The sequence below is a fragment of the Neolamprologus multifasciatus genome, chromosome 15 (assembly GCF_963576455.1).
Source record: "Neolamprologus multifasciatus chromosome 15, fNeoMul1.2, whole genome shotgun sequence".
Classification (NCBI taxonomy): Eukaryota; Metazoa; Chordata; class Actinopteri; order Cichliformes; family Cichlidae; genus Neolamprologus; species Neolamprologus multifasciatus.
The window spans coordinates 9,148,378-9,171,678 of record NC_140453.1 but is presented as its reverse complement, the minus strand read 5'-3'; the positions used below and the strand labels follow the sequence as shown (position 1 = coordinate 9,171,678).

The 23,301-nt window shown below is 40.0% G+C and overlaps 1 protein-coding gene across 3 annotated transcripts; it reads right to left on the bottom strand.

The window, feature by feature from the left end:
• Positions 1-1,558: 1,558 nt before the first annotated feature.
• Positions 1,559-22,778, bottom strand: pinx1 (PIN2 (TERF1) interacting telomerase inhibitor 1). 3 transcript variants are annotated; one of them, XM_085132540.1, is made up of 7 exons: positions 22,745-22,778; positions 22,048-22,157; positions 21,789-21,881; positions 21,496-21,577; positions 20,496-20,585; positions 14,506-14,588; positions 1,559-3,576 (listed from the first exon to the last, which is right to left on the bottom strand). In XM_085132540.1, exons 1-7 carry the CDS (start codon positions 22,761-22,763, stop codon positions 2,926-2,928), a joined length of 1,128 nt encoding a protein of 375 aa, XP_084988666.1. In that variant the 5' UTR covers positions 22,764-22,778; the 3' UTR covers positions 1,559-2,925. The 3 variants fall into 3 exon arrangements, with proteins under 3 accessions (XP_084988666.1, XP_084988664.1, XP_084988665.1); XM_085132538.1 differs by lacking the exon at positions 22,745-22,778 and adding an exon at positions 22,669-22,737; XM_085132539.1 differs by lacking the exon at positions 22,745-22,778 and adding an exon at positions 22,348-22,650 and having other exon boundaries at positions 1,560-3,576.
• Between the last annotated feature and the right edge of the window lie 523 nt (positions 22,779-23,301).

The window sequence follows — 23,301 nt, the reverse complement described above, 5'->3', positions numbered from 1 at the left end:
TTATTAGTATACTATTGTGTTATTATAAAAGTAAAAGCTTTGTCACCTGTCATGCATGGCCTACTGCTACACTTCCCAAGATAATCCTTTTAGTTTCAAAATAAGTGAGGAAACAGAGGTAAGTGGACAATTACATGGCATATTCTGTTAATGTTAAATAGTTTGTTTTTAATGAAATATGATCATCGCGCCCCTTCCGTGCCCTTGCTGAAATTTAGGAGGAATAAAAATTTACATTTCTAAAACCATTTACTCTTTGATAGTTTTATTTTGTATCTATCCACAAACTCATTGTGGTTTCTGTGTGTGGTAACTAACTGAATTGCATAATCCACAGCTATTGATTGCAGAGGAAAAGATACCCGAGACGTCTTTTCGTCACAGGATGACCAATCACCATCTTCACTTTCAGAGGTTTCCGTAAAACCTAAAATAGAGACGAGGAATACTACAGTGTTTTCATGTGCAAGACTGGACGTCTTAGTTTCCCTTTTCCTCCTTTGACTCATACCAGGCAACTGCTGAACAAGATAGACTAGTCGTTAAGCTGTCATATTCAGAAGATTTCATAACATTGTGCGTCACATTTGAAGTGGAAAAAGTGAATCGTCCAGAAACCACCTGTGTTTGAATATACCTGTATGAATTTCCTTTTACTTTTTGAAATCTCTACAACCAAGCAGATTTTTTACCTCATCTCTTTCTTAATGTTTTTTTTTAAGTGTCTTACAGTGCGCTGTGCAAAAATCTTGATCCATCTGGTGTGTTAATCCCACATTGCGTCAATAATGTTGAGCCCTGGGGAGGCCAATCCAAGAATGATAGAGTTCCACTGTGTGTTTTCTATCCAGTTATGCTTTTACTGCATTGGCAGTGGGTTTGCGATCATTGTCGTGCTGAAAAAACGAAGCTGTTGCCTCTAATACAGTGGTGTCCAAACCCAGGCCTCAAGGGCCAGTGTCCTGCAGGCTTTAGATGTGTCCTTGATCCATTACAGCTTATTTAAATGGCTAAATTACCTCCTCAACATTTCTTGAAGTTCTCCAGAAGCCTGTTAAAGAGCTAATCATTTGATTCAGGTGTGCAGACCTAGAGTGAGATCTAAAACCTGCAGGACACCAGCCCTCAAAGCCTGGAGCTGGCCAAGCCTGCTCTAATAGGATTTACACTCACTCTCTCCTGACCTCCTCCATAGATTAGTTGATTTTGATGACCAAAATTTTCTAATTTGGATTCATCACTCCCTAAGTTGCAGTTGATCTTCAGTCCAGTTCTTGGGTTTACTTCAGCCGCTTCCAGTAAAACCATTTCAACTTCAGTGTGGATCAAATGAAGGGCCAGACGCATCTTTCAGGTCTTTACTGTTTATCTGTTGTTCCTTTTTTTTTTTTTAAAGACTTCTTGTCCAGTTTTCTCACATGTTGAAGGACAGACTGCACACCATATGTCAGGTTTTCAGGGAATCACCTTGTTGGTACAAAACTATTACTTTTTCTAATTTTTTAATTTTTCATTAGATTCCACTAAAGAAATGGGAACAAAGTATGTTCTTACCGCAAGCTGCCGGTAATAATCCCATTCAAAATTGGTTCTTTATCAAGTTATATCTTATGTGTTGAAGCTCTGGTTCATCATGCAAGGTTTTTTTTTATGGCTGAGTGATTCATAGATCAGTAATAAGTGGCTTAATAAATGGCCAGGGGTGAATTTACGTACACATTATACATACACTAACAAATACAATCCTCTGAAAATGGTCAGGTACAAGTATTGGACTGAAACAAAGTGGAAGAGCAGCCAAAGAAAAGGTTTGCCTGGAGGACTATTGCTCAAGAGCACTTAAAAAAGTAAGAAGACAAGAATTTAACTCATTGGAGGCAAAACAAAGAAATCAGAGGTGTCTCAATACTTTTGCACAACATTTCTCTTGACCTATGGAGAGAAAAAAAAAAGAGAGAACACATTCAAAGGGTGATGGACATTTGGATTTATTAAAAACTATAAAAAAAAAAACCTTCTGTAGAACTCAATAGTCAAGAATTCTTTCATATATCTGCCAAAGCATTATCAAAGTACATCAGTCATGTGACATCAAAGAGAAAACATGTTTCCGTTTCATAAAGCTGACAGAAGCTGTCTGAGTCACTTTAATAAAATGAAGGGGCATGAAGGGGAAAAAATTAACCACTGTGAAAATGGGCAAATAGTAATGCATTTGCATATAAGATGGTAATATACAAAATTATATTTTCCAAAAAAATGCATTTTAAGATCGGCCACATTTCCTATGATACTCATTTTAATTCATTGGGCAAGAGAATTCATAGAATGAAGCACGTGTATCATCTAAATATTATTTTTATTTTAAAAAAGGGATTAGACAGCCATGTCAACTTCTCTCTATATTAAATACATTTTAAACAAAATTGTATGTCTATCCCACTTTAATATCTGAGCAGTAAATATGAGGCTAACTTTGCTAAAGATTGGAAACAGGAAAATGGCTAGTCCAGGTGTACCCTTCTGACTTGAACACTGGTGGTAAAACATGTTGGGGGTTTTATGGGAAGCTCCAGACCTTTTTCCTAGTTTGTATTTCCTGTTGAGCCATGATAGTGGTGTTTTTATTCTCATCTCACTGTCAGCAAGATGTCCATACTATCTCCTCCTACAGCGGTGTGTTCCAGAGGCCACCAGTGCAAGGTTGAGGCTTTTTATAGGCTGCTTCAAGGATTTTTCCAGTGACAAACACTCCCTATCAGTTTTTTCTACAGTCACTATCTAAAGAATAATAATAAGAAAAATAACAGCATCAATGGATGCTTTAACAGATTATTATGGTGTGTATATACAAGGCATTTAATTTCATAATACAAGTACCCCCTTAGGAGTCAGGAGAATAGCGCAGTACTGAGTCACCCTGCCCTAATGTAAACCCTGCTCTTGATGCTTCCTTTTCTTTTTGGATTTCTTTTCCACCAGCTCTCCCTTCCTGTCTTCTATTGCTACACTGTCCACCTCATCTCTGCGCTTCTTCTTCTTTTTCTGCACTGTCTTCAAATCTAGCGTTTCATCCTCTACGGGCTCGTGTCCATTTCGCTCACTTTGCTCACTGTGTTTTTTAAGTTTTTTCTTCTTGGTTTGTAATTCTTCACACTCAGTGCTACAGGTGGAGCTACAGTTTTCATTTACTACTTCACTTTCTGCCATTTTTCTCTTTTTCTTTTTTTTCTTTGAACGTTCTTTCTCTTGATCCTCTTTGTCCTCTACTGCAGCGGGTGTGCTACACTGCTCTTCTGCAGCCTTTTTCTTCTTCTTTTTCTTCTTTTTGGGCTCTTCTGTATCATCCTTGCTGTTGTGGTTGAGACCGACTTCCTCAGATGCATTTGATGTCTCAGGAGTATCTGCATTCTGGGCCCCACGAACCTTTTTCAGCTGAGCCATACGCTGTGCAAAGTACTCCTGCATAGTGAGAGTACTCGTGACAGTCTTGGTGATGGTTTCTGGGTCCTGGTCAGAAGGATCAGGATTCACGCCGTCCTCCGCCTCACCCTGCGAGTCACTGCTGTTGCTCTCCTAAACCACAAAGACACAAGTAAGAAGGCAGAGTCAGGCTTTGATGCATCACTTTGAGAATCTACACAAATAAAGACAACAACCAATGGTAGAGCGAGGGGGGGCTTAAGTGGTCATCAATCAACATGTAAAAATTACCAAGGCAGACTTCAGTGAGTGAAAAGAAAGAGCACACAACAGGATGCTGATTTAACAATAGGTGTTAAAGCCTTAAAATAAGCACTGAACCACATTTATCACCCAGTCATTAATAATCTTCATAAATCCATCAATCCAGCTGTGGGTGTTTGTCACAGTTAGCTTCTTAAACAGTCACCTATCAGTGATGGCTCCTCACAAGTAAATCACTATAAAAAATTTCAGGTACTTCCATTATTTTCTAGCATGTTTCTAAATTCAACAGTCCAAAAATCATCTTCTATTTTGAAATTGTTGCATAATTTCCCTCCTAACATTGATCCTTTGCTCATACCGAGGCTGCAAGCTCGTGGCTTTAGCCACTTTGCCTTTGTTCGCTTCTTTAAAATGTCACTGATTGGCTGGCTGAGGGTGATTTAAGTGTCTGTTAAGGTTTATTGTTACAAATGTTTTCCTGGTGGTCTCCAATGGTTTACTTTGACGAATTTTGTCTCTTCATTCACAATGTAACACTTCCACGCTAACAAAATGTTTGTGTGCTCCGCAAGTGTGTACAAAGCTCTTTGACAGCATCATGCATGTTGCACACTTATTAATGCACAGAATAATTAATGCTTTGCTTGCCAGTAAAGAGTTTAAAAATTCTAGACCATATACCCAATTAGGCCAACAATGCCAATATATGATAAATATTTTTTTAAATCGCTGTATTGTGGTGTTGGAAAAACTGTAGATAAGAAGACTAAGTGAATGTAGATTTTTTGCGTTTAGTAAATGTCACAGTGATATTTCATTGCCCGGTATTTCAAAGAGATTCAAACAACTTCAGCCAACTCATTGGCGATGTAGTGCGCCTGTATGTGCCTGCCACTAAGATGCATCATTAGTTTAAATCTGAATGTAAGTGAGAGGTGCTTGCATCAGTCATCATCCCCACGTTGATCGTAAAGGTTAAAAAGTAGGACAGTTAAGACTCATTCTGCCGACCTTTAGGCTCCACATTAAAAGGGGACAACTTTACAACTGTGAGGAACAACTACACTCCAGATTTTAACTCCACAGCATGAACAATTTGTCACCTCACCCCTGTGAGCCATTTGTCTTCATTTTCCTAATGGCCTACTCAATGCATAATGATTTGTTCAGAAGAATACAGAAGCTCCTCTTGAGGATCACACCAAACAATATAGCCTTTCCATATTACCTCAGAGATGGTGAATTATTAGATGGCATTTTTCAAACCCTACAGATTAGAGATAAATTGAAAACACTGTTGTGTCGAGTCACCTCGTGGTTTTGGCCTTTAAGCATTTACATTATGATTACACTACTCTGACCCTCGGCAGTGATTCAGACAGATACGCTAACTAATGTTCGCGTAAAACAATGCATGTATGTTCTGGGACTTAAAAAGGCCTTTAATGTAGAGTGAAGTTACTAGATGTGGCTTTGGTCTTGTGTAGGGATGATATGCTGTATGTTACTGCATGTAAAAGTGTTTTTTTCCTTTCTTTAAACCAGTCACCAAGGACTTCACCAGGGACTTCAGTGAGCCCCTAAAAGCAATTAGTCTTAGCCAACTAAAAGGCTTTACATAGTCAATATAGTTTCATCAAGGGAAACGCTATTGTCTTTGTGGTCTGATACACCGATTCATGTGGTAAAAAATGTCTGAAGAGCAAGAAAGGCTGCAACTTATGAACAAGATTTTAATCTGGCCGATCAGAACGGGAATGTTTTGCTGTGAGGATATCCGAGTGTTACATAACACAATTGCATCTACAAAACAACGAAATCAGACGATATGGAAAAACGTGACTGAGGCTAAATGACAACGCAGGTGTTCAAATGGATAAAGTTTTCCACCACCTCAGACCCTGACTACAAAGAACCTCTAACAAGGGGAATGAGGCCCTTCAGGTGAGGTGCCATTATACAAAACTTTTCAACTTCCCTGAGAAAATCTATACTCCCCGTTACTGCACAATGGCATCCTCTCTGCTTGGGAGAGTGGAGATGGAGCTTTGAGCTGACATCGCCAAACAACATGTAACTGGGATTTGGGAAGATGGCTGGGGGCCACTTTAGAACTGCCTGTGAAATTACTCTCAGGAGGGAGAGAGAGGGTGAAAGAGCTGGGAAGAATGAGGGGAGAGTGACTGAGCGAAGAACATCTTCATCATCAGGGAAAGGTGGCTTGAGCTTGGTATGTGGTTCATCCTCACTGCCTGGGGATCTCTATTAGACGCTCATCTGACAGGAGCAGAAGTGCTGTGCTGAGCACAGGCTGGACACACATACAGTATGGGGATAAACCTACAGATCCAGTCAGCATTACTAGCAGCCCTGGAGATTTTTCTTGGCGTGGAGTGTTGAGGGCAACATGTTACTAAGAAACTACTCGGCAGTAATGTTTGGGATCTTGTTTCCCCATATCCAGGTGTGTCTTCTATTCTTTAGTAATTTCTTCTGCTTTATGGATATGGTACAGACCCAAAACTACAAAAAAGCTGCTTCTTCTTTTTAAAATAAAAAATAAATAAATTAGAATTTCACAGTACACTGTAAACCTTGTTGTTGCAATAAGATTAATGGTATGCTAGCAGCAAGACTTGTGACTTATTATGGTAAAGTCACAAAGCAGACTAGGGACAGAAGTTGACAAAATTCCAGCGACGATGACAAAACCTGAAAGGAAATCCTTGCAAAAAAGAACATAAAAAAAGCACAATTAAAAAAAAAAAAAAAAAACTTAATCTTTTAAAGGCATCTTTTCCTTCATTTACACAGATATAAAAGCTGTATTATAAGGTACCAAGTATCACATAATCACTGTATTGTGGGAGTTTTTGTCACATGAAATGAAATGATTCTACTTTTTATATCCTTTTATCGGTCTCTACATTTTAAAATGCTGTCATTTAAAAAACCTAAAATGTTTATTTTTAAATGAGAATACACTGAATACTTACGGCCAATTATTCCACTGGTTCAGAAGGGAGGAAAATAGGATGCATCATGTAACTTAACAATTTGATTTAATTTTACTGGCCACAACACCTGCAACAGTAAAAACTGAGAGCATATAACTTTTTCACTAAGGCTACGAGTTATAAATGTGTATGCATAAAATGATTTATTAAATTTATTTATTATTGATCTTTTTCCTTTTGACAGTGGTTAGTTTAGATTCACCAATAAAAACGAAATAATGTTCTTTACTTAGCATATACATACTAAGCTATCCTTTGCATAAAGATGTACCAAATGTACAAATTTATAATTGCTGGGACTAGAAGAATGACTTAAATAAATAAATAAATAAGCCTGTGCTGTAGAACAGCGGTCCCCAACCCCCGGGCCTCGGACCAGTACCGGTCCGTGAGTCGTTTGGTACCGGGCCGCGAGAGTTGAGGCTCAGGTGTGAAATGTATAGTTTTCAGGGGTTTTATTGGTTTTCAGCGTTATTTTGTTATCGTTTTTATCGTTTACTCTGTTTTCCTTGGTCTTTTCACGTGTTATGAATAAATCTTCTTTTTTACTAGTACTAGTTTTATTTTGTTGTATTTATCCGCGACACCTTCAAGGACGGTCCATGAAAATATTGTCGGGCATAAACCGGTCCGTGGCGCAAAAAAGGTTGGGGACCGCTGCTGTAGAACACACCTATATCAAGCCATGTCTACTCCTTCTCCTCCTCTTCTCCCAGACGCAGAACCCCAGGAAAAGGATGCACTCAATGCACTGTGTGCAGTTCTGAGATAAGGCTCCTTCAGCAGAGGAGCGGCCTGGCTGGCTATCGGGCCCTTCCTGCTCCGCTCTCTCCCCTGGCGGGGGCTGGGCAGGGAACACAGGGAGGGTCCACAGAGGGTCCCAGAGAAAAGGAGAGGGTGGGAAGACATTCAACAGGCCGTCTCCTTTAAGACACTCCAGTTCTATCTCTTCTTCGTAATGTAGTCACTGGAAAGCCGATGGTAAGACATGTGGCAGAGGTGCCAGGATACCGAGGCCAACACATTCAGTGGGAGAGTCAATCAAGCCAGCAGAGAGATGATGGAAAGGGTTCACCAGAGTGCATGCGAAACTTTTCTCCCCAGCAAAATGCAGCAAAAAAGAAACAGAACTATGTTCAGTTCATTTATTACTAATTTGCTCTAACAGCTTTGCAGAGTAAGCTGGGCTACTTTATGTCTGCCTACTTCTAAAGAGAAACCAAAAGTTCCAGGACAACAGCTCAAGTAACATCCTAAATTAAGGATTTTTGCCAAGTGCCAGATATGTTAGGTAGTAAGTGATCAATTGGTTGTAATAGTCACCTTGTTGAATGTAGGGAAAATGTTCAGGTGTAAAAATATGACCAAACTTTAAAATGAGCCAGATTTTACAGGCAGTCAACCAGATCAAAGGATCTGAGTAACTATAGGACTTGAGGGTGCTAGCAGTCAGGAGTAGAGTAAAGGTCATTACACAGGGAGTGTGTTGCAAAAAAAATATCAACATCTAAACTTGCCATGTAATGTGTACACACGAATGCAGTGCATTTTTGTGGAAAAAAGAGAAATACTGCAAATCCATCCACTCAAATTCAAACACAGATCTAGTAAATGTATGTAATAACAGAACCACAGTTTCTTTAAAAAAATAAAAGCTTAAAAAAAGTTTAGAAAATGCACATACAAACATGCACGTTAAACCTGGGGGAAGTTACAAAGTTTACCTGTATTTGATTTCTAAAAGTCATTAAAAACCAGGTGAATGTGAATAGTTTTGCAGACACAACACGCCTTCCAACTCATGTTAATTAGGATTTGACAATGCTCCAGTTGCTCATTTATTTTCCTAAAAAATAAATAAATAATAAAAAAAAAAAAAACTGCCTGTTTGCATTACTTGCTTTTTTTTTTCTTCAATAAATTTCTAGCCAATATTGGTTGGGTCTGTAATTGCACGAGTGTGCCCTCATTGTTCTGCCACAATAATAAATTTGGTGATACTCAAGGTCTATGGATCAGGCCCTGATTAGCCAGCTGTCTCTCCCTGATGAACACGCAAGTCCAGCAGCCCCATCCTTCATGAGCCTGATGTGGGCGGACACGGGAAAAGGGGAAAAAAATAGATTGATACTTTATTTCCTGGGAAATAGGTAAATGCTTCAGTTGGCCACTTTAAGTACTGATGCTGCCTTCAGTGTCATTCTTTCATGAATCCTTGTTCTGTATAAATGTGGCCTACACAAAGTAAATTTTAAAACAACAAAAAATAAATAAAATGATGAAGTGTACGCACATCAAATGCCACACACGGTATGACGCTTCCACAAAGCAATACTTTGCTTAACGCATAGCCTCAGTGTGCAGTTGAGGCAAAACGCATTAAAATGGGTTTGAAAAATTACACTTTGTGCCTGGTGCGAGAACGTTTATCATAAGTAACAAATGAAGACAACATTATGCATGCAGCATGACTGCCCTGTGCTTGTTTAACATTGCAAACGCTTGCTGACAATGCCCCCATCACGAACATTGGGGTACTCCCCCCCCATCCCAACCCCAAGCCCGGGGAGAGAACAGACCGTGATTATTTTTCCCAGCTGTGATTTATTAGATTAAAGAGTCAGTGATTAAACGGTAGTCTGCGGCTGTAAACAGCCGAGAGAGCTGGAAATCTTTGGGCGGTTAGCTTTACCAGGCGGTAATTACCCTGCTCTCATGTATTCTAGCTTGGGCTGTAACTAAGAGACAGACGCCCTCTTTTCTTTTCCTTTTTTTTTTTTGTGTCCCACGCTAATCTGCAAGTGTCAGCGAGCTGGCATGAGAGCAATCCACACAACTGCCAGGGAGGTAAAGTGGCAAATGCGATGTGTGTGTGTGTCTTTTAGGGAGTGTGTGTGTGTGTGTGTGTGTGTGTGGGGGGGGGGGGGGGGGGATTTGGCGGGCCTTGATATTTTCGGCAGTCGTGTAAAAGGGCCTGTTAACAAAAATGCTCAAGAAAGGGAATGCTTTGCTCGAAGCAATTAGATGTTATCTGAGAATGTATTAGAGCTCTCCAGCTTCACAATGAGCCCTGCAGCCTACGCGAATGCACCGCCCTGTTTAAAACTGCGGCAAACACACTGCGACAATGCACGTTTACACCGGCATCCCCTTTCAACATTTCAGTTCTGCATATTAATAGAAAAGTGAGCCAAAAAAAAAAAAATCCTTGACTTTTGGGGTTGTATTTCTATTTACAATGTCATTTTTACAATACAATGGCCTATACATAGTCTCTTTAAATTACATGATATGAAAGATAACTTCTCAGTTTGCTTACATGCCGTAAGTACAGCTGGTACTCGGGCTTTTTCTATGACCAAGCATCCACATTTCCTGGTCATTTTTAACTCACTTTACTCTCCACTGGCCTCAGTACCAAGCTGTAAAGCATAATAGATTTATTTAAATATAAAAAAAAAAAAAAAGGTCCTGAAAAGAAATCGTGCTTCTGCGCCATCAGCAAAGTTTCGTCCGACCCCCCTGGCACTTCGGCATCGCATCTTCCAAATGCTCAAGAGCCACCCGTGTCACCCCTGCCCCATATTCCTTAACACGGCAGTATCGGGGGAGCCCCTGCTGAAGCGCGATCCTTCATGTGGACAACGCGTGGGCAGGAAACACTTGCAACAGGTGCCGCCCGATGACGCTCGATCCTCGGCCCTTTGTGCCGGAGCACGAGTGGGAGTGGGAGAGGCCGCAGGGGTCGCACTGACCCATGAACAGGGCGCACCATGCCTACTGTCTGACTGGAGGTTCAGACGTCAAAACAAGGATCGCACTAAATTATTCGCCACCATTTTTCTTCCCTGACACTTTTAGGGAGTACAGAAATAATGAATGGATTGATGTTGGAACAACTGTCATGTCTGTAGTGGTCATAACGGTTAATATAAAACCGTAATCTTTAGATGTTTCTTTTTTCTTATGACTACCAGCCAGGTTTTTAGTTTTCAAACTGGTAAATTAAAAACTCAAGCACCAAACTTTTCCATCATGCTTGGGCATCTTAACTTTAGTATATAAAAGATTTAAAGTACTAAAAACAATAATAATGATCATTAATCTCATTCACTTTAATTTTAAACTAGTAGTGGTTTTAAAAATGCATCAAATCATAACTATTATTATTATTGTTACTACTACTACTTCTGCCACCACCCACTCCCTTAAAAAGAGAAAGGAAGAAGGAAATGTAGGTGGAAAAATAAAACTATGGCTTGTTTCCACCTTTCAACTGAGCTGGCGGCTTTAAAAAATGACTAACTTTTGTTGATGTATGAATCGGCGGGGAGTCTATTTATCAGCAGGCCCTCTGCGGTCGCCCGCTTGGGTCCCTCAAGTCACAAGCCGCGTCGCTCCCCTTTGACTGATTAATTAGCCAATCAGAGGACATTTTTCACTGGGCGGCAGAATGGTTTATTTCAGCTAATGCCGGGGTTTCGAGTTGAGGCCCGTTGGAGCCTCGTTGGCTCTTTCGGCCTGCCTGAGTGGCTGGGCAGAGGGGCAAGGGAGATAAATCAAGCTGGGCTGGCCCTCCATGTGGCTCCCCTAACTAAACCCCCAGAGGAGGGCACGGAGAGCAGGGGTGGTGGAGAAGGAGGGGGGAGGAAGGAGAGCGGGACGCAAGACGGCCAGGGGCACTGCTTGCCTGCCGATAAGAACGGGGAGCAGGGCGCTGCCAAAGTGCCTTCATTTAAAAGTGGCCGGGGCTTTTTTGATATCTCGGCAGAGAGCGCCTGTCATTTGTCATGCGGTGAGTAATTGTACCGAGGGGCACAAGGAGGAGGCAGGAGATGGAGGCGGGTTGCTAGCGTGGGATGGGTGATGGATAACAGAGAGGTAAGTAGATAGACAGGTGCTACGCCGCAACCCTCACAGTAAGGCAGAGTAAATAAGGTTGTTTTTTTAAGCACATATTTTCATGTGGCTACATAAAAACTGTGGTTATGGATGACATGGGAGATTCTCTAAGAACACAATCTTAAGAAATACTCTTGCACGAGTAAAATTAAGTTACAATCATGCTCAACTACATGTTTGTACATGCATTTAAAAGAAAAAAAAAACAGTGCTTCTAATCCCTGCTCTATCATACACTGTAAGAAAGGAGGGAGTAATGTGCATTTCACTACAATATCCCATCTGTCAGCATACTTAATCACAGATAATCACTTGTAAGTTAAAGTTGACACAAAAATGCTTGTTTAATCATGGTCTGATCAAACATCTGCTGAACTATGCCAGGAAACAGGGTCAGTATGAGTTTCCCTTAAGCTTTCATGTGCATTTCTCATTTTTTAAATATCAAAAATAACAGAAAAAAAATTGCAAAAAAAAAAAATGAGGATTTTTCATTATGTACAGCTTTAAAATAAATACATTCTTAACCTGGAAGAGACCTTTTTACCTTAAACAGAGCTCTACCCTCTGAACAAGATATTTACATTTACACTAAAGGAACAGAGCTGCTGCTCCCTGTAAATAACCAATTAAAATATTCTCATATACCGTTTCCAATACATTCTCATCTTTGATGAATAGAGGCATCTGGGACAGCTGAATGTGTACACATTGTTTGTGTGTGTGTGTGTGTCTGCGTGTTTGTGCGTGTGCGTGTGCGCATGCGCTTGTCTGCATTTCAGGGAGGGTTGTGAGCTGCGATAAGAGGTGAGCAGGAAGCACATCACTGCAAAGGAAGGAAAACACCAGCAGTGGGGGACTGGTGGAAAGGAGGCCGGAGAGACAGCAGTGGGTGGTGGGTGTGATTGTGCTGGAAGATTCATGAGGGGGAAGGAGGGCAGGTCTGGAGAAGCCGATCCAGATTTGGTCAAAGTCTCTTGGCCTCACCTTGTCATGATGCAGATATGTGATATAATGCGACCGGTGGCAGTGGCTTCTGCAAGCCACTACAAATCAACTACACCATCAAGCCAAAGCTCGTCGCTACTAAGGGTTACAACTCCATGGGGCATTGAGATTACTGCAAGCATATATTATACTTTTGCAGCAACAGCAGTTAAATGTAAGCACAGATCAGTATGAGCTGAGGGTCACTGGCAGCGTCGCCTTCACTCTCGCAGGAGATTCGGCAAAATGCCTAGAGCTCGATTGGTCCATCACCCTCTTTACCTCTTTTCCAGCAACCTCAGATGTTGCTGGGTTTCAACACAAGGCCTCATGGGAAAGCATTGTAATTGTGTTGAGTGTTTTCGATATGGTCAATGGTGTCCCTCCTGGCTGTAAAATAACAACCCATAACCAAACGTTTAGAGAGGGAAAAAAAATATGGTGTGTATTGCTTGCATTTCCAGTGTTAATCAGCTGGGGAGCAGCTGCCATTGTGATGTTATGGCTCAGCACCTGCTGGGGGAATAGAGCAGGGTGGTTTTTTGTACAATTTATGGATATTTAAGATGCCAATTTCTTCAAGCCAAATGCTCGAGATAAACACAAGAAGCCAGCAAGAGGCTTTTTCTGGGCCTTGGAGTCCAAAAGCTAGATATGTTATTGTTCTTCTGGCCTCTACTGGGCCAGTAAAAGTTCTAAGAACAACAAGAAAAAGTTTTTATTGCACATTTTTAAATGTGTTATTTTTTTCATAATAAAATAATACAAAGTTATGTGGGTGCTTAATAATTTCCAGTTCTTCTGTGCATGTAAATCTGTTCTATTAATCAGCTTAGATCATTTTTAATAGCATCTTTTATGTACATGTATTTTTAACTATATAATTCACTCATCTGTCTTTCATTTAAATAAATGACATCTTTGATGTGAGTTTCAATAAGTACGGCTTCATATACCTCCAGAGATAAACACTTGAGCTGATTTTCTGATTAAAACAACTTGACAACTTATTTAAAAATCAATAGAAAGATGATGCAGGCAAATTTCATAAGTAACATTTTGTTTTCGATATGTAAGCTCAAGGTTCTTACTGGATTCGAAATACAACTCTGACCCGCGGGAGCCTGTAACCCATGTTCCAAAAGCATGAGACCTACCATAACGCCAAATGGCAAAGTGACGTTTGAAGTAATGGGCCCACCAATGCCAAGAGCAAAAAAGAAACTTTTTTTTGCAAGCATCATCATTTCAGATTTCTGCACACCTCACTACAATTTTGATGTTCCTTTAATAATGCCCGCTGGCACTCTTAACTAGCTGATGTGACGCTTCGAGACAGAAGTACAGCAAAGCAGGAGTGCGAGGGAGAGGAGTAGGGGGTAAGAGTGCAAATCCCTTAACTGGATTTAGGCGCTCTTGCTGCCATCGGTGGCCTGTTAGAGGTGTTAAAGCTGCATGCTGTGACACGGCTAATCTAGGGCCACGGGCTGCTCAAGGAGCCGTACCCCGCAGAAGCAGAAAGACCAGATGATACCAGAGTTACCGATGGAAGGAAGCATCAGCAACCAATAATCATTTGGAATTACCAAGGAGACACAGATAAGTGCAAGCCAGCTGGGCCAGTGGTGCGGCATCTCCTGCTGGACTGCACGCTTGACTTTGACGGGGTTAAGGAAAATCAGAGTCCTGTGCCCTTGCACTAATATTTTAGGAATGCATCCAGTGGATTAGAATTACTATCTACAAATCTTTTGTGCGAAGCCACAGGACAGGTTGTTTTTAACTTATTAAACTAAGTGGATTTGATTAATAAAAATGAAAAACTAATGTTTTTATAAATTATGATATTGAAGTCTCAAAACAACTTTTTTTCTAATTCTGAATGATGTAAATAGGTGTAATCTCTTACCTGATCTTGGACTTTTGCTGATTTAGCCCTCTTCCCAAAGATACAGTTAAGATCTGTTTCACTACGACTGGATAGATCCTTTCCTGGAAGAGTAATAAGTAGAAAAGAATATGTACAAATCATTAACATGAGACTCGAAAACTTTTGTGCTGTATCACTATGACTCAGAATAAAAAGACCACCTTATGAATTAAAAGGTGATAAAAATTGATTCACAGTCCCATTTTCAACAACATGCACGCTTTTTTTCTTAAAGAACATTGTTTATTGTTTCTCTTTTTTCCAGGCAAATCTTTAAATATTGCAGCCGAGTACCTTTGTGTGTGTTTGTGTGTTGGGGGTGAGCAGAAGGTGGTCACTGAGTAAATAAAAGAAACAGGGTAGGGGTGGTGGGGGGCTGTATTCTTTTTGCAGGGATAAAACGGTAAAGAAAAATAAACTGGACGAAAAGGTCTGCCACGCCACGCCTCCGGATTCCCCTTTTCAAGCGGGTCCTCAAAGACTCCTGAAGCACACAGTGGCTTGTCTCAAGCCTGGGTCCTGTTCATGCAGCTGCATCCTCTTCCTTCAGCGGGGCTCTGATAACATTCGGTTATTTATTGCTTTTAAACCTCTATCTCCCCTGCTCTTGGCTTTGAAAGTCCCTGCACATACAAGGTCTAAGCAGCAAAACCAAGAAAGTCCGATGAAAAGTAAAATAAATGGAAAGGATGGTGGGGGTGGGGGGTGTTTGCTGTGGTGGTTGTCATCTAGTGAACTCCGGTCAGACATAAAAATTATATCCAATTTGACCTTTCTACTGTTTGGATGAGGAAGTGCCTGTCAAAATTGTCAGGCTTTCAGGTGAAAGTGCAAATAACAACGCTCTGATTTTAAAAAAAAAATCCTAGTTTTTCCCACTATGCGTTTAAAGTTGGATGAATACACTTAAATGGGATGAAGAGTGGGTACTGCCTACATGCAGCGGAAAAGGTTTGTGGTTTCCAAGGTCACAGATGAAACGACAATTAACAGTAGAGACTTACAGAAGCTCCAGTGTACAGAAAACGCTGTCAGTGATATTAGAACAGGTCCTCAGCATATATACATGTAATTCACACGGTCTGTTAGGCTCCATCAATTCACTTTGGCCGTGATGCAAAAACATGTTTAATTAAAAGCCCAAAAGCTGGAACGAAGCCAACACAGAGAGTAGCCGATGGAGAGCTGTAGTTAAACTCTGCATCAACCACCCTTGCTGCCCTGACAGGTGATAGATGGAGGTAGCAATTAAAACTGGGTTACTGGTTTATGCTGTGGGCCCTGGACCTAAGCAGTGGAGATTTTGGTGCCTTTCCCCACAAACAAAGGCCATCAATCCTCAGCGCTGGCAGAGAGAGAGCCAGCATGAACAGGATATCAATAAAAAAGAAAAAAAAAGGAAAAAGAAAGGGAGAGTTGGGAGGAGACCTGCACTAAAAGGGAGAGGTACTGATGATGCTGTGGCCACAATGTTTTTACAGCAGTACTGCAGGAATGCACTGAGCTCAGTGACTGGTTATAGACCAAGCCAAGCCAATTCTCAAGAATGGGGCAATTCGGCAGAAGTGAGAGGGGAAGACCCGAGAAGAATTTTAAGTTAAACTTGCTTTTGAATCAAAATGGGAGTACAAAAAAAGTTAAGCAGTACAAACTGAGAGCCAAAAAGAAAACATGGATGATTAAAATAATGATCATAATGGAAAAATGTTTAATTATGGCTAACAAGCATTAGATAAGAGTACGGATAAACTATTAGATCTGTTTGTTGGAAAGTGCAGATAAGCGGTTATAATAGTTATAACTGAATCTTTATCTAGGAGTTTTTTCAAAGGGATAATCAATTAGTGACTAAATGGAATCAATAGCTGTTAAATGGAGTGCACCAGTGTTTTGAAATGGTGGGCCAATAGTTACAGATAAATGGTTTAAACCAAGGATGTCAAACTTATTTCACCCTGAGGGCCAGACAATAACAGAAAAGATCCATTTTGTTTGGCTATTTAGTTGTTTATCTGTTACTTAATTACTTTGGTATAGTTTGAATGCCCATGAGGTAGGTCTTTGTAGGTAAGACAAACTTGTGAAAATACAGATAAAAGTCCAAAATTTATGCCCTCCTTCATATTTTCCAAAGCTGTCCAATGGTCTGGAATCTAGGCTTTGCAGCCCAATTCTGGCTCCTGGGCTTTATGTTTGACACCCCAGACTTAAACAATTCTAAAGCATAACTGCTCTAAACCAAGCTAAAAGTAGTCCAATCTTAGAATAAAATTAATTCAACTGAAGCTGTGCGGTGGTGAAGTGTTTTAGATGCAAAAAACTACTGGACTAAATAAACAATGTACTTTAAAATGGCTCAAATGAGGTTAGAATATTCAACCAGAGAAACTATCACAAAAAGGCTGACAGTCAATGACAGAGCTATTACCTGATCTTTTCAACCTCTCATGTAACAAGCTTAACAACTCTAAATCCAAGCCTCAACTTGGCAACAGCTTCACAGAGAGGAGACCGGTCGGTGGAAACTTGCAAACAGCCGTGACAGGTTATATGTTGCCAGGTAACTCTTTGGTTTTAATCCGCCATAAACTGAAAACAAAATGATGATCTGTCAAGAGGAGGTGCCCAATACTTAAAATACCATCACCCGCCACTTAGAATAAATATGTTTTCAATTTAAAAAGGTCACAAATGACAGTTCTCTAGTTCAAAGTGCACTGAACATAAACGCCTATCAGACCACTGAGAACTGGGAGTCTCAAGTTTCCAATTAAATTATAAGTTGCGTACAGCCAAACATGAAATACCAGCCTCCTTGTTGTTGCGTGACAACGGTTGCCACCTCTTTGTTAAAACAGTGTTATATTCCCAAAGACAGTTGAAGGTCTACGGTCACTCTCCTTCAAGAGTCCAGCTACAATAATTGCACCTGCAATCCCCCTAAACGGTTTCATTCTCAACATGCCAAATGCAATGAACTGCAAATTTTCCCTTTAGTTTCCTCTGAAATTTTATAAACATCTGGTGGGAATAAGAGTAGCACTTCAGCAGGTTCACTAGAAACATGTAGAAGACACATTTAACAAGAAACTGGTGTGAAACAGTTCAGACTAATAAGACAAAATTCAACTTAAATGTTCAACAATAGAGACCACTATAGAGACGGCCGGGGCATGCATCTATGCCAATGGAACTTGCACACAAGACACACTACAATAAACCAGAGATGAAAAGCAGAATGTGCTCAGATTCAGCCGAAGACATGAGAACCCTTTAACCCTTTAAAGCCGGTTGGAGCGGGCACGCTCTGTTTTGCGTAACTATTTTTAAATCCCGGTAGCTCTGCAACCATGTAAGCTAGCGCAATAATTGTTTTTGCATATGAAACCGGAGGAGTTGTACTTACATCTTATGCCATCAGCTTGTCCAGGTCACAGTTTCCTTCCACATATAGCTTTGCAAAAACTGCATAAAAAGCACTTGCAGCAACAAAAACATAATATTCCAGTAACACGCTTTGCCGATCCGATCAGCTGTTCATAACACTTCCTACGTTGGAATAGACGTCAGCGCGAACTTTTGCATGTCCGCCATTACCTGCCCGAAACCGGAAGTGACATCATTTTCGCGGAAATGTAGGTTTTTTTTACCATCCGGGCCTTATGGGCCTATACTGGTGTTTTTAAAAGTTATGTTTGACTTTATGACTTTCTGTGTTGTTTCTGGGATGCTTAGGACTCATACTGTGCACTGCTGGAAATCGTTTATTTTGATGCATATGCTGCTTTTTTGCAAATTTGCAGTATAATATTTATTTTCGTTTTGCCTGCAGTATATAAAAATTGGTGTATTTCAAAAATAAAACTATGAAGACACTCAAAATAAATTTCCTGTGGTGGGAAACTATTTTGCACAACTTTTTTGTATTTACAGTTTTGAGGGATAAGGCTCTTAAATTTCTCTAACTAGAAATATATGTTAAAAAAGCAAAAACGATTTTCAATTTTTTTGTAGTTTATTGCACTTTTTTGCAATTTATGTAATTACTATGCACTTAATGCATACATATTATTAAAATCTGGGCTATAATGGTTGTATTGATGTATAGCAACTTGAAATGCTCCCAAAAATGGCTCCACAGCATGTAAAAATATAATATAAGCTCTGGCGGACTTGGTTCTATGGTAGGTCTTAAAGGGTTAAATGAAGCTGTGTTCGTCACTAAACTAACTGAGTTGTGGATTTCTGCATTTTACACATTTAATTCTTACAATTTAATCACAAAGACTCGTGCTGACAGCATTTTTCTTCTTTTTCCTTCAATGATGGTTTCTCATTTATTACACATGTAGTTGCATTTCTCTACACTTACAGAGAGGGGACCTTCACTGTATGTGGCCCATGATGTAAAAATGAGTTTGACATCTTAAAGTGATTCCAATTATGTGTTAACAGTCATCCTCTGCCGTACAGATGTTGATGTAAACCTACTCAAATTAAATCTAAGCTTCAGCACAGTATTTTATAAAATAACTGTCCAGAAACAGATTGGACTAAATTTTATCTTGTATACTCATGAGGCCTAATAACATATTATAAGAAACTTAGTTGGCCATATTTCACATTTCAAAAGCAGATGTGGTTAAAAAGGCAGTGCGTTGTATATAACAATGTAAAGCGATCAGGAAGCAGGCGGAAACAGAATGAGCCAAAGGTGCTTCTGGGTGAGTCACAAAGGTTTCAATCTAAACTAAACTTCACACATGGGCTGTACGAGTACTCAGCATCTAACTCTGATCTGTAGTGAACCAAGAAAAACTGAGCATCAGCATCATCATCATCATCCTGCCATGTCCACGCTTTATGCTTTACGTGTCTCTTGTATAGGTGAATCTCATCTGTCAGGAAACACTCACGCAAAAAAAAAAAAAAAAAAAAAAAAAAAAAAAAAAAAAAGGGTCCGTTTTTGGCTCCTGCTAAATTAAGACTACAAAAACAGGGCAAGAGGGTCTGGGGGAGAGACCGAGGCAGTGTTTTATCAGGATGGGTCATCTAATAGGTCACGGGAGGTTGTTGTTTTTGGGGGGCCAGTAAATGGAGATGCCAGATGCCCCAAACAGGAAGCAGGAAGCTGCTATTGAATGACGTAAAGTGTAGAAGGCTCTTCCAGGTGAGGCAAAAGTTGAGGTATTTTGTTTTTGCAGAGCATGCTGACTTGATGAGGTAGATTTTAAGCTAGTGACAAACAATTATTGATTATTTAGCCATGTTTACAATCGATGAGTGCACTAACATAGAAAACAAAAATAGTATCTGTATCAGCTACATAATCCAAGTACAAAATAACACATAGTTTCATCATTTCACCAAAGAAGGTAGGTGTGTGATCGTGAAACTATGCTGCAAGCCCAAATACAGCGACTCAGCAGTAAAATATGGGCTAGCAGTTACCCATTTTGGTCCAGAACACAAAAGTCCTCCTTACGCCTATCAGTGTTCTGGCCTTGACCAGCAAATCTTAACTTCCTGACGTGTAAAAGAGCAATGAAAGGAGAGGGGAGAGTTATAAATAACCTCCCCTAGTGCTCACACCAGGCCAACTGACCCAGGACAGGCTGACGGAGCTCTGATCAGCGCCTGTGGTCTGAGACGAGAGCACAAAGCTTAACGAGGGTCAAAGAGGTTGTCTGTCCGTCTGCCTGAGTAGATGGTATGCAGGTGTATATTGGCATCAAAATAAGAAAGCAGGGGGGATTATTTTTGCTTGCAGTTAGAATGAACTAATTATCCTCAATGCGTTTCTAACTTTCTGCTGTGTTAGGAATATAATATCAGGCCCCCTGGCTGACTTTTTAAAAATTTTTTAAATAGGATATAGTTTGACAGGTAATTGCTGTGTTTAGCATCGTATATCTTAGCACATTTATTCCTGTTCATCTCGCTCCATTGCCGCCTCATGATAAACCCACCTTTAGTGAATTTCATGTAGTGGACCCTCTTTTTGGATGTCTTGGATTTTTCTTCCAAACTGAAGCCTTTCTGCTCATCTGGTGGAGTTTCTACAGAAGAAGAAAATTGAAGATAAAAGTTGAAATATGACCCAGATTGAGTTAGGAAATTAGAAGAATGTTATTTAGTATCATCATCCGGTAGTGTAAACATGTTTTTGTCACGCACTGAGGATAATGGTTACTGTGAATATAGCCTTGCCTTTAAGTAACTAAATGTTGCACTGTAGCACCCTCTACTGTCCAACGGGCTGATTGATCAAAAAAGACTGTTTTTTGTTTGGTTTTTTGTAGTTTTGTGTTGCTTGATAACAGATAAAAGTTTTCACTGGTTTTGGAAATGTTACTATTGAATATGAGTTTGTTTTGCATTTCTTTTAACACCAGCATGCACCAACACTACATGCTTTACAATATAACATTCAGTACTGTGCAGAAGTCTTGAACCATTCCTAATTTCTTTACATTTTGCTTCCAAGGAGCCACATCGTCAAGTGCTCTTGACCAATAGTTCTAAAGGATTTCTGGAGGATTTTAAAGAAATGACAAGAAAACGGCTCAAGCGAGTTGAACAATAAAGGTGGTAAACTCTGTTGTTGAATTTTATACTGTATTTCCATGCATGTTTGAACATTTCAATAAATGAATGCATCCATTTCCCATTTTCCTAGTAAAATATATGACTTTTGCATAGTACTCTACATAGTTGATCAATGGCAGAATGAACTATAAAACTAACCAAATATAATTATGAACATGTAGGAAGTCACTATATCCTGGCCATCCAGGATATCATCGTATACTTGACATGCTGCTATGTTGTGCTATGACACAAGACAAGCAGCCTTCATTAGTTTTTATTAGTTTGTCTTATTAAGATATGATCGCCTTTATTAGTCGCACAGCTAAGAAATTTAGTTGTATAAAGTTGATAAAGGTTTATCGAGCTTTGTGTACATACCACTGCTGCTGTTTTGACCATGGCAGCTGTTCAGTTGAGCAAGCAGCTCATTAAAATCATCTTGGTGAGCAATCCACTTATCCTGTGAAAAATCATACACGGCAACACAATGTGACTAAAAAATGACAGGTTAAAATGACAACTTAGATAATTAATGAGGATTCGTGAAAGTCTAAAAATCTCAAATTACACCATGCAAAACAAAATGATGTGGTTAAGGTCAACACAGATGTGACTTTTTAAAAGCCTTCATTTGATTCAAATGTGAAACTGGGCTTTAAACGTTTGCTTACCTCATAGCTAGCATTTGCTCCAAGCCCATAGCTGTCATTTTTAACTTTCACTTTGACATGGTCAGTTGAGCCTTGCTCACTCCTCCCCAGACCCTTAATTCAGATTTGGAAAAGGAAAAAGGAAAAAGAAAAAAGAAAAAAAAAAGGGGGGGGGTGGGGAGAGAGACACGAGAAATGCTCACCAGTTCTTCCAATGTACAGTCTCTGAGAAAAAAAACAAAAAAACAAAATAACAATATTAACCGCTTTCATTACTTACCTTTCCCTTGGACCACCCCATTCGCTCAAGCATCTTCTGGCCAAATTTGGAGTCATCATTACTCCAAGCGCTGTTCCTGGGGTCGACAGACCACTTAAGCTTCCTACGAGCTGAACATACAACAGCAGCAACAGTGTTACATAACAGGAAACCAGAACACGTCAGTCACATCGTCTCCTACTTTAAATGGTCTATAAGCCTGACTGACACTGGGTTTATGGGGCCAACGCACATATGATTAACACCGATAAAAACAAAGACGGGATGCATTATGCATGTGTGTTCATGACAGGAGCTAACCTGACAGTTATGAGAGATCACAATTGTTTTACACTCCAACCTTCAACCATGCTTCCAGCGAGCTTTCTGCCACAACTTACGATTAAAGAGTTAACAGAGTGCATGTTTTAATAAACTTCTGCATCCCAGAGCAAAACCTAACTACAAATGAGTGAGTTACTGTCGTTAGGAAGCAGTCAAAAGAAAAAACACGTGTCCACAGACAGCTGTTAAAAATGCTAATGCTAACTACCGGAATACACAATCCAGAAACTAATGAGCGTTTTCAGGAGGAAACTATGTAACATATGTTGTAGACCGGGTTTTGCGAAAAATAACCACCTAAACGTAGCGTCATGCGACATCAGAAAAAATAAATATATATTTTTAAAAAAAAAAGTGAAACAAGTATACATACGCTCAGCGAGCATGGACATCCTGAGGTCCTTTAACAGCTTGACGAAGGTCCAAGAGGGTTCTCAAAATATGCCTGCGCAAAATACACGACTACGGCGGTATCGGAGGTGAATATCGCCTCCTGGAAGCAAATGTTGTGTGCCTCATTCATTATGAATAACACTATACTATATGCATTTTTATATTATTTTATTTTGTCATATTATCTTTACTTTATTTGTTAACGTTACAGGTGAATATTCTTCGCAGACAGAGGGCGCTACAGCCAAACAGTCAGTCATTGGTCAGGACCATTGACTGTACGACAGTTTGCTGCACGTGGCAGCTCACGCGTGCTTAAACAGCCAATCAGCTCCCGGATCTTTCAGTGAAGTTCCACCCAAACTATTCTGTGCCCAGGTCAAACAAAGCACTGCATAATGTCCTTCCCATACATGCAGCGGAGAAAGCAATATCACAGGTACATTTAAAGAGGTTTTTATATAAAGAGGATTTCTGAACCAGAAGAACTATAAAAATATCAAATGATTATGGAAATCTCAGTGCAGACCTGCTGTG